The sequence below is a fragment of the Coenobita brevimanus genome, chromosome 55 (assembly GCF_032717465.1).
Source record: "Coenobita brevimanus isolate Jiangsu-jjx chromosome 55, ASM3271746v2, whole genome shotgun sequence".
In the NCBI taxonomy this organism is placed as follows: domain Eukaryota; kingdom Metazoa; phylum Arthropoda; class Malacostraca; order Decapoda; family Coenobitidae; genus Coenobita; species Coenobita brevimanus.
Window position 1 is genome coordinate 59,422,022 of NC_137008.1, and position 14,470 is coordinate 59,436,491.

At 43.1% G+C, this 14,470-nt stretch overlaps 1 protein-coding gene across 1 annotated transcript in view; it reads right to left on the reverse strand.

The window, feature by feature from the left end:
- LOC145401189 (uncharacterized) overlaps positions 1-12,710 on the reverse strand; it is a 71,873-nt gene extending 59,163 nt beyond the window's left edge. The window contains exons 1-7 of the mRNA XM_080273493.1: positions 12,642-12,710; positions 11,643-11,717; positions 10,856-10,916; positions 9,536-9,648; positions 8,644-8,877; positions 8,340-8,407; positions 7,920-8,147 (exon numbers count right to left, since the gene is read on the reverse strand). Coding sequence (XP_080129619.1) covers positions 7,920-8,147; positions 8,340-8,407; positions 8,644-8,877; positions 9,536-9,648; positions 10,856-10,916; positions 11,643-11,717; positions 12,642-12,710 — 848 coding nt within the window. The remainder of the gene's footprint in view (positions 1-7,919; positions 8,148-8,339; positions 8,408-8,643; positions 8,878-9,535; positions 9,649-10,855; positions 10,917-11,642; positions 11,718-12,641) is intronic.
- Positions 12,711-14,470: the final 1,760 nt, after the last annotated feature.

The following is a 14,470-nucleotide window of genomic DNA, read 5'->3' on the forward strand; positions in this document are numbered from 1 at the left end:
GTGTGGCAAGTGGTTCCACGTGAAGAAATAGGCTAACAAGGGAAGAAGAAGGGGCAAGGACGGCTGGAAGAAGAGGGGGAGAGGGAGGGGGAAGACGAAGGAAGGAAATAGTAAGAGCGAAAGAAGAAGCAAAGATTGAAAAAAGGTAAGGGTGGAGAGTGAGGGAGGTAAGGGAAAGCAGAGGATGAGGAAAGGGATAGGAAGAGATGACGACAGGAGAGTGAGTAGGGGAGGGAAAAGTGAAGGGAAAGAAATGAGATAAAAAAGAGGAGATGGAAAGGATGGAGAGGAGAAGCTACGGAGGAAGAGACAGTACCGAGATGAGAGAGAGAGAGAGAGAGAGAGAGAGAGAGAGAGAGAGAGAGGAGAAAAATGGAGAGGATTCGAAGGAAATATGGCACGAGGTCATATGGAAAGAGAGGGAGGGAAAGAGAGAAACGGAGAGGAATGGGAAGAAGAAAATAAAGAAGGGGAATAATAATGTGTAGGGTGGAAGAAGGGGATTAATTGTAGTTACTGAATAACCCCGGACAGAGGCGCTGGGAGAAGTGTGGACGTTTGGATCTTGGATGGACGCCGCATTTGTGTCTCTCCATCCAGTTAACAAGGGCGTCATTGTAGGCTTCACATCACCCCGTTATTTGGCTATATAGTTCCCAGCTAGCGTTGTTACACTGTTCTCTTGAGTTAAAGGAAACCATTATTCTTGCCAGTCAGTGGAGAGACACCTGAAGGGGAAAGTAGTGACAGGAAGGATCTAGGAAATAGGAAAAGAAAGGCAGACAGAGGAAGAAGAATGATAAATGTGAAGAAAGAAGTAAACAGCACTACCGGTACATCAAGAGTGTGGATGATGATCGCCGCCACCTACCACCATGGGGGAAAGGGAAAGGAGAGAGGATAACAGAAGAGAAAAAGGAGAGAGGGAGAGCAAGTAGGAAGTAATGGAATGTAGAAGAATGATAGACAGAAAGAGAGCAGGAGGGAGACAGCGAATGAGGGAAAAAAAAAAAAACAGAAAAAAGTGTTGGGGGGGGGGGAGAAGAAGAGGGAGAGACAGGTAAAAACTGAAGACCTATCGGTTATTAAAACTTCTGTTATTTTAGACAGGAGGAGGAGGAGGAGGAGGAGGAGGAGGAGGAGGAAGGCTAGGGAGTGACAAGTAAAAACTGAAGACCAGGTGGTTATTTTAAGGAGAGGGTGAGAGAAAGAGAGAGAGAGGGAGACAAACAGAAGGATAACCATGCATATATAACGAAGAGAAAAGGAGGGAAAAACTGAGAAGAGGAGGAGGAGGAGGGAAGGAGAGGAAGAGATACCATGCATGAAAAAGGAGGAGGAGGGGAGAAATTGAAGCGCAAATCAAGAGGGAGAAAGGAGAAATGAATGAAAGAGGGATAGAGGTGGGTAAATAAAGTGGATGTAGGTAGAGAAAAAGACGTAGAGGTTGGATGGCAATGGGGTTTGATAAAGAACGGTAACTTCATTTTCTATCTGACCATCTCTCCCTCTTTTGCTCTTCTCCCCTCCCTTCCGCTCTCACTACCTCTTGCTTCTCTCCTGTCTCCCTGTTCTCCTCTCTCTTTTCTTCTCTCCCTTCCTCACCCTCTCTTTTCTTCCCTCCATTCCCCTTCTCTCTCTCTCTCTCTCTCTCTCTCTCTCTCTCTCTCTTCCCCTAACCCACAAGCGGTAACTCCCAGGCAAAATATGTTTCACTTGACTGAATAAGAGGAGCCGAAAGCATCCTACGTATATCTTCCTCTTCTATTCCTCTTTCTTTATTCTTTCCTTCCATTACCTTTGCTGTTTTCTTCCTTTAACTTGTTCTTCCCCTCGTTTTTCTTCCTCCCTTTGTGTTGTTCCTTTCCTTCCCCTCTTCCGTTTCTGTTCGTTCCTCCGTTCCCTCTCCCTACCTCTCCATTCCCTATTCTCTTTCCCTTCCCCCCCCCTCTTCCTCCTATCCCACACTCTCTCTCTCTCTCTCTCTCTCTCTCTCTCTCTCTTCCTGTCTTCCATCACTAGCCTTAACTCACTGAGGCATGAGCGACGTGGCAGAAATCACTCCCTCACACTCACTTTCTTCCTTCCCTTTCCTTTTCCTCTCTCTCTCTCTCTCTCTCTCTCTCTCTCTCTCTCTCTCTCTCGTATCTTCCCTCCTCTTGTCTTAACTCACCTTCTGCATGAGAGAGAGAACAGGCATCACTCCTTCATCACTTCCCTTTCCCTTTCCTTCTTCCCTCTCCTTCCGTTTTCTCCTTCTCTGTCGTCTCCTCCCCTCCTCTCTCTCTCTCTTCCCTTTCTTCTCCCTCCCCATCTCTGCTTCCCTCACCTCTTCCTTTCGTCTCCATCTTTCCTCGTTTCTCGCCTCCCTCCATTTTTCTCTTCCCCTCTTCCCTCCCTCTCATCTTTTTCTTCTCCCTTTTCTCACTTTCCTTATTCTCTTCCTTTCCATCCTTCCGTTCCCCCTTCCTCTCATTCCTACCTTCCCCTCATTCCTACCTTCTCCTCTCTCTTCTCTCTTTCCTCCCTCTGTTTCCTCCCACTCTTCCCTCACTTTCTCCCCTTTCACTCCCTTCCTTCCTCCTTTTCTTCCTTTCTTTCTCCCAGATTTCCCTCTTCTCCCTTTTTCTACACCCTATCTATGCTCCCCTCACCCTCATTCACAGCCTCCACGAAAGAAAGAAAGAAAGAGCAACATGCATTCTCATCTCTCTTCTTGTTCCTCCCCTTCCTTTCCCCCTCCTCCGCTCGCTTTCCTCACCTCCCCATCCTTTCCCTCGTTCCCTCTCTTCCTTTTTCCCCTCTCTTTCCCAGTTACTTTATTCCTTTAGTTCTTCTTTCCTTCCTTCCTCTGTCTTTCTCTCTTTCTTTCCTCTCTCACCCTTCACTCCTTTCTCACCCCTTCCCTCTCCCCCTCCTTCCTTTGCTTTCCTCGCCTTTACTCATTTCGTGCATGAGAGAGAGAGAGAGAGAGAGAGAGAGAGAGAGAGAGAGAGAGAGAGAGAGAGAGAGAGAGATCTAGCACCCTTCATCTCTCCAAGTCTCCTCCTTCCCCTTCTCTCCTCTTGCTTTCCTTCTCTTTCCGCCCATCCTCTCCCTGCTCCATTTTCATCTTCACCCCTCCCCCCTCCCTTCCTCTCTCACTATCTCCCTATATATTCTTTTTCCATCTCTCTGCCTTATTCTAATTGACTCCTCGTGCATGAGAGAGAGAGAGAGAGAGAGAGAGAGAGAGACACACACACACACACACACACACACACACACACACACACACACACACACACACACACACACACACACACACACACACAGATAGACAGACAGACAGAGAACAGAAATAATCCCCTCATCATTCCCTCTCACCTCCAATTTTTTTTTTTCCTTTCCATGCCCTCTCCTTTTCCTTCTCTCTCTTTGTGTATCTTTCCTCTTCTCATCCATCCACCTCTTCCCCTAACTCAGCTTGTGCATGAGGTGGGTAGCAGAAACCACTCTCTCGTGTCTGCCTTTAGTCTCCCTCCCTTCCTCTCTTCTTCCTTTCCTTCCGCTTTCCTTCTCTATCCTTCCTTCCTCCTCCTTTCCGTCTCCCTCTCCTTTCCATCCATCTCTCTCCCCTCCTATCTTTCCTCCCCTTCCCCTATCTCACCTCCTGCATGAGCGAGAAAGGGAGAGGCAGCATTCAGCCCCCCTCATCGACATGCATAGCGCACCCAGATATACACCGACAGTATCGTGAGCTGTGGGGCCAGATTATGTATGCCACAACTCCACCCATACTTACAGACTCTCTTCAGTTTAAGTTGTGTATACGCTTCATCACCCACAGTTACAAGCTGTCCTGGGCTTAGGCTGTGTATAAGAGTGCTGTTTATGTCTTCATTAATGCAGTCACCAAAAACTTCATAAGTAATTTTTGTCTTCATCTTAAGGCTGAAAATCTCTCCCGAACTGAATGAAATCGTATGGAGGCAGCAAGATGAAAGTGGAAAATGCGTCATCGGATTGAAGGAATTATTTTTTACATAAGACTGCTTGTTTATATTTTTATCTTCACTCACAAAGCTACTGTGCACTTTGCGGCTAAACTGAAGTGGTTATTAAAGTCCAAAATACGAAAAGCAAAGTGATTTGGTATAATAGTAAATTTCTGTGGATATCTTTTATCCTGCAAATTGGTTAAGAGCTTTGATAAATGCAGACCCCGTAGCATCGAGTAAACTCAGGCGGGAGGTGAAAGCGATTATGTAATCCGCGTTTAACATTTTGACGGTAAGGACGTACTGAGGTGATTTACATAAGCCGACACTGTGCGATATTCTGCATCTGAGAGAAATCATCGCGGTCAGATAATGAAAAGCTATTTCGACTGACCCTTTCGCTGTTTAGGCTGATACCAAGCGATTTTGTACAAGATAGAAATCGAAGCTGTGCAAGGGGTTAAAGAGGTCGATCCCCCTTGTAATTCACGCTTGGGTGGGATCTGTTCGGGTGGTGGATGGTGGTCGGTGCGTGGTTTACGATCACTCCTCTGCTCTGTCAGTGGCTCCCTGGCTGTTGCCAGTCACAGGTCAGACGCTGGCGGAGGTAAACTCTCGGCCAATGTACCCAACAAAAGACATGATCAGATCGTAAAATAGCGATGAAACGTTCGCCTACACTTCCATGCCGGCGGCCGCAATGTTTTTTTTTTTTTTTTTTTTTTTTTTCATAATGCGATAGATAGCAATATGAAATGCTAGATAGAAAAATGTGTGAAGGAAAGCTATCTCTCCGACGTTAGGGAGGAGTAAGGAATGTTCGCGAATATAACGCCGGCAGGGCATTGTCGGCGAACTTTATCTGGCGATGGTACTGTACATTGTTGAAGAATATTATCTAGCTCTGATCTGAAAGCACTACAGGTTAGATTAGTAGTGATAGGGTAAGTCGTTAGGTTCACTACAGTAAACAGCTCCAAACCTAGATGTAGGGCAAGCAGTTCATAAGTTTTGACCCCTTCAGTCAGGTGATACACACACACACACACACACACACACACACACACACACACACACACACACACACACACACACACACCATATACCTTTGTGAGAGATTCATCGTGTGTGTGTGTGTGTGTGTGTGTGTGTGTGTGTGTGTGTGTGTGTGTGTGTGTGTGTGTGCGCGCGCGCGCTTTAATTTCTAGGCTTTTGATAAATTTGAATGAAACTTCGTAGGTAAATTTGTCTTTTCTAGGAAGGTTTTCCACTATGTACAAATTTACAGGCATTGGTGAATGAGTTTGGAAGAGTATGTAAGAAAAGGAATCCAAACGTAAATGTAGTGAAAAGTAAAGTTATGGTCTTGGAGAGAAATGAAGCCTCTGAATGTACTGCGAGGCTGGATGAGGAGGAAGTGGAAAATGTGAGTGCGTTTAATTACTTGGGTAGTGTGATGAGTATGGATGGAAGTTTAGAGAGTGAAGTGCTTGAAAGGGTACAACAAGAAAGAAAAGTTGTTGGTTCTTTGAAAACAGTGATAAGGAACAGGGAAGTGAGCGTGAAAGTAAAAAAATCGCTGTCATAGCCCTAACGTATGGAAGTGAAGCTTGGGCGTTGTTGGAGGGACACAAGTCAAGAGTGAGAGTAGAGGAAGTGAGCTATTTTGAGAGGAGCATGTGAAGTTCTTGCAGAGACAGACTGACATATGAGGAGGTGAAGGAGCGTTGTGGTGTGGATGTGGATGTGGTAGAAAGCGTTAGGAGAAATTCAATGAGGTGGTTTGGCCATGTGTCGAAGATGGAGAGTGAGAGACTAACCTCGAAAGTGTGAGTGAGGTGGAGGGAGGGAGAGGGAGGGGGAGGCCGAGGATGAGATAGAGGGATGGAATAGAGAGATATATGAGAGAGTGGGGTGTGAACTGGGAGCAGGGCAGTGAAATGGCGTTGGACAGGGCGACATGAAGGCGATTTGTTTGTGGCCATCCCTTACAGGATTGAGGCGTCTGGCGATAGATAGAAATATAGATAGATTTTTAGGCGTGTATTTGAATTAGCCAGATCTTTTGTCGCTATATAAATTTCGTTATAAAATTCTGGCTATGTGCCCTTCGTATTAGTTTTATTAACATGAAAATGCTAGATACATTAGTTTACCATCCTATAATTTTCTATGTTTGCTTCTTTGACGAAGAAAACAGTAAGGCTATGGGGACTTAAATTAAAAAGTAGATTTTCTGTACGAGTAGCCTACTTTTTTTCTCCTGTGTAATGTGAAATACGATGCATCTGAAATTGGTGATGCCTTTAATAAAGGGATATAAACATGATTCTTATTCTTTAAAAGTAACTTAGGTTACATTTTCTTAACATAGTTATAGCCTATTGTATAACATATAATAAGATAAAGCCTCTAGTATATGAAACAGTTATTTTCCCTATAAAATTAATGATCCACTGCATTGTTCCTGTTCCTGAAAGTTTACTGTGATGGTGATGAGACTGAGCTAACGTTGTTTACGATTAACCAAACCAAACAGACCTAACATAGCCATAAAGAAAAACTACATGGTAACATGGTATATTAAGTGCCTTCTCAGTTTTCGTTCCCTTTAATGGTTAGCTTCAAACAGATTTCCCACTATGAGTAAAAAAGTCATTATTGATATATTCAGAGATACGGCTCTTAGTACTGCAAGAGCTCTAAACTTTTAGAACATATCCCCGCAGACTTTAGAGTAGAAGTCTAAAATCAACACTAAACACCTTGAACAAGTTAATCATGTAAACAATGTATTGGAATAATTAATGCCTAACAACTAGTGGATTTCAGAACTGGACTCAATGGACAGTACATTAACACTTTCACTGTTAGGATTATTTAGGTGCACCAAAGGCAGCTAACGAGTTGCTCTAGATAGTCAGTGGCATTTTTTTTTTTTTTTTGCTGTTTTTTTTTTCTCAGCTGAACAAACTATAGTCTGGTGGGATGTCAATAAAATGGCAAATGTATCAACAGCAGTTAAAAATGATCAATTCTGACCCTTTGGAATACCGAAGTATTGTTGTACTTTTTTTTTTCATTCATTGCCAGACGCCATGTATCCCAGACGGGGTGGCCAATGGCTTAGAGTTAATTGTTTTACAGGGAGGGGCACTAATCCTCCACCAACCCCACTTGACATGTGGGGATGCCAACAGCATCTGGTGTTCCCAGGCGGTCACCCATCCAAGTACTAACCAGACCCAACGTTGCTTTAAAGGATTTAAAAAAAAAAATGCCGTGAACATTTCAGGTTATGGTTATTAAATGGCAAAATGCAAACCGGGAGGTGAAGCAAGCATGTGTGTGTGTGTGTGTGTGTGTGTGTGTGTGTGAGACCTATTCAGAAAAGGGACCCCAAAGTAAACAGAACTCTGTCCTCATGGTGCGTCTGTCATCCACCGAGCAGTCGTAAACTCCTAACCTTTGATATTTTAATGGCTGATTTAAAACAAGTGGAAGTCCTACAGTAAATGCGTTGGATCACCCATTCGTATAAATGGCAAGAGTTAATGATGATTACCTAGGACGTATCTAGGATTGCAGAGGTTGAGTTTCCATTAGGTAAACAGCTTCAACCATATTGCTGATAGGGATGAGTAGGGAAGTAGAAAAAAAAAAAAAAAAAGCAAGCAAGCTACAATGTTATGATTCTGTGGGAAACCTCTCGAAAATTTTGTTAATATTTGAAATGATCGGTGTCCAGACCATTATATATATATATATATATATATATATATATATATATATATATATATATATATATATATATATATATATATATACACGTCCCTGATTACAATGACTGCGCAGCTCATAGAAGCTTTAAACTGGTGGAACCGTTCATTCTCTTTTTGTTACTGGTTCAGTAGGTCCCAAATTCTGATCTCCCCTCACGCCACCCCATCCTCCCAAGCCTCCCAGCATCCAGCCTGCGACGTGTAGGGCTGAGACAACTGACAGGCCGTATAACAGGAGCTAGGATCAGCATAGGTCATCCCAGGTCCCCACGCTCCATCCGTTTCCCATGATTCCATGTAGCCTCCTTGGTAGATCTGTGGCATCAACCACGAGGAGTTACTGTAGGTTTTGTCCATGGTGGCTTCTCCTACGAAACTAAAGTCGCTTACGAGAGATTCCACACCAGGGAACTCGGCTGCCTGGGTCTTGTGGTGTCCGGGTGTGGTGTTGGGGTGGTTAATGTGCTCCTGCTGCTGTTGCTGGCGTGGTAGGGGTGGTTGGGAAGGATGGCGTGGGGTGTAGGGGAGGGTGGAGTGTGTTGAGTGGTGGTGGTGATGGTGTCGCTGAGGTGTGTGCTTGGTGAGGAGTGTGGCCGCCTCTGTCGCCCCCACACCAGCATATAGACGAGCACGCATTGGCCATTTCTGTAAACAAAGGTCATGGCTATGATAACTGTCATCCAACTGTTATCTCTCTCTAAAAGTGAAGAAGAAAGGATTCAGAATCAGGAAATGGGATCATGAAAACAGGAAAGCACCCTGCAAAATGATGATGAAAAAAACGATAGCTAATTAATATGATGATGATGGTGATGATGACAAATACGATAACTATAATAACGGTGACGATACAACTAATGTTGATGCTGATATTCCCCTACCTTGACGGGATGCAACAAGCCTTTCTGATGTGGCCTCCCCCCACTCCCTGCCACTCCCCCGTGGACACTCCCTATCTCTGCACCGTGGGGGACGACAGAAGGGGGGCAAGGGAGGGTTGTCTTGGTGGTGGTGGTGGTGTTGTTGTTGGGATCGTGGCCGGCGCGCGCGTCGTCCTCCTGAAGTAGCTGCGACAGGTGGGATATGTAGGTGGTGGCCAGAACTAACACGTCCAGCTGGAAAGGGGAGGTGAAAACATCATAGAAGGGTTGCCAATTTTGCGACTTCTTGGCTAGATCTGAGATATCTATTTCCGCTTAGCAACAATTTACTGGACTGTCAACTATTTTTTGTAATACTTTAGCAACTTTAGTTTATTATTTAGCGAATTATGTACAGGCTTTTGGTCTTAGTGACTTCCCAACTTTTTCTGAGAGCATGTTTAGCGATGTTTGGGCAGCTCTAGACTGACAGGTTGCTCTGGGGCGCACAATTAAAACTTAATGTACGAAGGTGTAAGCAATCCTCTGTTTTTTGATGGTCATTTATTGGAACAGCTGTAACTGTTAGACATAATCACCCCACATCTCATATTACAGAGCGCAGTCAACAATGATAGAGAGAGGTCAGATATATTGTCATCACGTGTTTCAGGAATTAATAAATACTGTACTGGAATTAATAATAGAACCTTGTTCACATCTTCTCTGTTTCAGTAATATTGCCCTCAGTGAAATCGTTTGTCATTAGGTAGAATAGAATAACTGAGCTGACCTGACTATGAGAGGGTCTGTTGTCAGCCGGAACAGAATACTAGAGCTGTAATGTACATGAAAGAGTTAAATATTCCTTTGCTTCCTCGCCTGTGTATCCACCCAGTGACTCTTACCGTACCTTGGACAGCTTTGTGTTGGGCGGGACTGATGGAATGGCAGCCTGGAGCTCCAAATAAGCTCTGCGAAGGCTCTCCACTCGCGTCCTCTCCCTTAGCGCGTTCTTGGATGTGCCTGGAGGAAAAGGGAGAGCAGAGATCATGTCTATAAAGGATCTTAGCCAATTCTCATGATAAAGGAAATCTCCATAACAGTTCATTATTATTAACACTCTTTTTCGTTTGTTCGTATTTTAACACTTGAATAATCACTACAGTTTGATTGTCGACAATTTGGTGGCTGTGTGAATGAAGAAAAACTTATAAACAAGCAATTATATACACAACATAAGCTTAGGAGACTTATAAACATGATCCCAGAGATGGAAGGAATAAAATCAGAGAAGGATCCAATATGGATATTAAAATAGCCTACACTTATTAATGCAGAAACAGAGGAACTAAATACATATGCGAGACCAGAAAACTTTTTCCCTTCCAAAATTAAACAAAGCAAAGACAAAAATACAGAAGAGACTATATATATATATATATATATGTGTGTGTGTGTGTGTGTGTGTGTGTGTGTGTTTCCCCATGTGGAACGTAGGAGCCCGGGGCTAGGCAGGTTGGTCCTGACATTTAAGATGAGAGTAACCTGACTCACTCATCCATGAGTGGCATTACGTGAGCAATAAACCCCAACAATCCCTTGGAGATAAACCTGCGCAGGCTCAATCCGATTGGAGCACCTTAATTACCCACTAAATCATCAAGCGCCATAATTTGTTTTATGGTTACCACCCAGCGAAGTAAATGGTTTCTTGGTATACAGGGAACCATTTGGCATGTCACTCAGTGTAGTCAACCATAGGCAGAAGGAAGGGGAAAGAGTGAAGGAAAGAAAGACAAAAGAGGGAGTCAAGTCACTCGTAGGCAGAAGGAAGAGGAAAGAATGAAGGAAAGACAGAAGAGGACGGAAGGAAGAGAGGAAAGGGCAGACACCCAAAGCAGCACTACAGTACATCGAGTGAGTGGACGGTGAACGCCCCCACCTGCCACCTATATATATATATATATATATATATATATATATATATATATATATATATATATATATATATATATATATATAATAGATAGATATAGATAGATAGATAGATAGACAGACAGACAGACAGATAGATAGATAGATAGATCCCCACTTTACCCAACCCCGTCGCCATGAGAACTCTGCCCTGGCCGAATTAAATCGTCCACCGGAAACAATAATAAGTCAAAGAAGATATCACGGAACTGAAGGAGTGACTCGGCCTTTACCTGATCCCGTCTGTTCCCCCAACTCTGCTCCATGCTTTCCCTCTCCTTGCTCTCTGCTCCGTCTGCTGCCGCCTCCACCAGGACCTGAAACCGTGCCAAAATCAGTTGTGAATTTCACTACAGTTTATTAATTTCACAGTTATCATTTATATTACTGTTATACTGTTATGTATTTCATTTCATTATGCATTTCACTCCATTCAACCATCATCGTAACCCTTTTTCCTACTAATTTATGAAGTGGAAGGACTCCAGAAATAGTAGTAAGGAAGTCTAAAAGCTGAGAAACAGTCATACAGCCTAGTGAAATGGGCCAAGCAACTTGACACTCAACATTCATCTCTCTGAAATTCTCGGCTTCACCTCACAGGTCTGGCGATCCATTCAAAATTGTGCTTCATAATGCCCATGGGATAAAGTCATTCCGAAGAGTGCCAAGTTAAACAAGGAGTTCGACGCTTTTCATAAATCTCCATAAACTGTGCTGCTGACATTGGGTTTGTATCTATTTACTCGTATATACTGTATATACCGTAACGAAACTCCGACCCTTGGGTAATGTTGTTCAAAGTGGCATGGGAGGCTTCATAGCACCCTTTTATTTTACGATTTATGTCGTATAAATCAAGTCATCAATCTCATGTATGTTATCTATATGCTTTTAATATCGACATAGTTTGTATTAGTAACAAAGAAGCAAATACTGAGATGCAATGTCCAGAACAGATCGCTGAGGACAACACTCCAGTCACTTAGAATGTGACTCCCTGACAAAAAAAATTTCTAACAAAACTTCATACACGCACCCACTGGGAGTTCAATAGCTGATTGTCTGGGTTTGGTCCAGAGTAATGCCCTGGGGGGTGGGGGTATTTTGGCCTTCACCTGTGAGGGGAGAGATTAAATGTGGCAAGTTATGAGTATAGTGTTACACAACCCTCACTGGTATACTGCATTTATGTGGCACCGCATCACTTGTGTAATAAATGTGCCTTTAGATTTTCATTTTTATATTATTGCCATTGAGGATGTATGTACGTATGTATGTATTAGAACTCCAAACCCAGACAAACGTTTTTAACTGAAATACACACACGCAGCCAGAGTCCAATAACTAGCATCACAAATTTCGTCCAGACTGTTGTTCTCCGAGAGGGTGCGTTGTCCACCTGCGTGGCGGCTTCGTGCTTCTGCCAGGGCAAATGCCTGAGCGAGCACACCTCTTTTACTTCTTTAAATTCCGTACCTTGCTAATCTACACATTCACTTACATTTTTCATTCGCCATTTCCTTCACTACAGATTATGTTTCACTGCACAGTATGCATTTCACATTGCATCATGCATTTCACTCAATTATTCATTTCACTTTCGCTGCCCATTTTTAGTTTTCACTGTTTTATTTTCGCTGCATTTCACTTTGGTCCACATAATTCACTTTTCACTGTGTATTTCACTTTGCATTTAATTTTTTTTCGCGATATATTGCACCACTGTATTTCACTTGTTCTGCATTACACTTTTCACTTGATGATAAATGATGGCGACCATCATCCACACATTTGATGCAATGCTACCTACTTTATCTTCGCCTTTACTGTTCGGTTTCATTATCTTCCCTCCTCTCTTCCTGTTTCTCCCTGTCTTGCCTGTCATTTTTTTTATTACTCTTCGCTCCATTTCAAGCGGTTCCATGCTGAGTGAAAAGCCTAATGGTTTCCTGTAACCAGGAAGCCATTTACAATGCTGGGTGGTAACTATAAAATGAGGCAACAGGGTGATGCGGAGCCAGCTATGATTCCTCTGCTACTTGGGTGGAGCGACGCAAGTGCGGTGTCCTCCCAGGAACCAAGCCTCGACACTCTTCCCCGCGCCTCATTATGGCGAGGTGCTGTCAATCGCAAGAGAATATCGGTTCACTGCAAGGGACGGCCTTACAGGGGCGGTTGCTTGCCTGCGGTTGATGGGTCTGCTCGGCCAGACAGACAGGGGATGATCAACAACAGCGACTATATACTTCACTTTTCACTATGTATTTAACTTTTCAGTGTTCTTTTCAGTATTTACAATACATTTCTCTTTTTACTTTGTAGCTATTTCACTTTCACGAGGTATTTCCATTTTCATAATGTATTTTAATGCTTATTGGTACTTTTCATTATGCAAGTAACTTTTCACGATTTATTTCACTGATCTCTCTTAATTTCCGCGTTTATGATGCATTTAACTTTTCACAATATATCTAACTTTTCACTGCCACTTTTCAGTATGCAGTCACTTCTCGTTATGCATTTCTCCTTTCAAGTTATGCACTTCACTTTTCCCTGCCGTATGTGTTTCATTTTGTGCAGTGCCTTTCACTTCTCTTTGTATATTTACTTTTCACTGTACATTTCACTTTTCATTTTGCTGCTCACTTTTCACTACATTGCTTTTTCACCTTGCATATTACTTTACAACTCGCAGGTAGTATGCATTTTGCCATCCAGTGTGAATTCCCTCAGTAGCATTTGGTTCATTGTTTTCTTTTGCACCTCTTTTACCAGGCGGCTCAGCTGACTGGTTATGTAAACCTCCCACAGCTACTTCCCTGTCTCCTGAACGGAGGATGGTGCTCTCGCTCTCTCTCTCTCTCTCTCTCTCTCTGTATGTGTGTGTGGGGGGGCTTGTTTTTTTTTGTTGTGTGTGTAATGCATTTTACTGTTTATGTATACATTTATTGATTAGTTAATTAATTTATTTATTCATATATTTATCTATGAAGCTATCATTTTAAGTCAGCCTGTTTGTTTACCAACTTAAATCTCTCTCCATGTATCAGTCTATCCATCCATCGCCTGACGCCTACCCTGTTAGAGGTGGGTGCGACAAAAAATGACCTGCAGGCATTTCTGTCCTAACACAGCCGCTGCCCCGCCTTCTCCCACGACACTCCACCCTCCGCCACATTCTTCACCTCCTTGCCCTTCAGCCTCCTTCTCGGCCTACCTCTCTTCATTTCTCCGACCACCCACGTCTCATATATCCTCTCTAAAATTGATCATGTACCCTCCCTCATACTCCACCTCCATCTCGGCCTTCCCCTGCAATCTCCGCTCATAGCACTCCACCCTCCATTACATTTTCCACTTAATTCCCGGTAAACCTTCGTTTTCTTTCCTTCTTCATTTTCTTCTTCTTCTTCATCGTCATCTTTTCATCATCATCATCCTTTACCTCCTCCATCAACACCTCACTACATTAAGTCTCCATAAATCCTTTCACTTGATTATCGACAGTCCTCTCCCTCCTCTCCCAGCCACCCCACTCAGATTCTCTACCTACGCCCATGTCTACAAACTTTAGCTAATAATGCTTATAATATTTCCCTTTTTTTCTTTCATACTACATATAAACATCATACACTCATACAAATATCATACATTTCACAAACAAGCTAGAGTGAACATGAAAGTTATATGTGAGAACTTAAGAGTAGTTTATTATACTTTTGTCATTACTCAAACTGCTGCACTTCACGACCAGGCTTGAGTGAATATCAAAGTGAAAAATGCGAAAAACAAAGTTATTTCTGATAACTGGGAACTATTATGGAAACTTTTATATGGATGGATGTGTGGAGAGGTATATGAGTCAGGG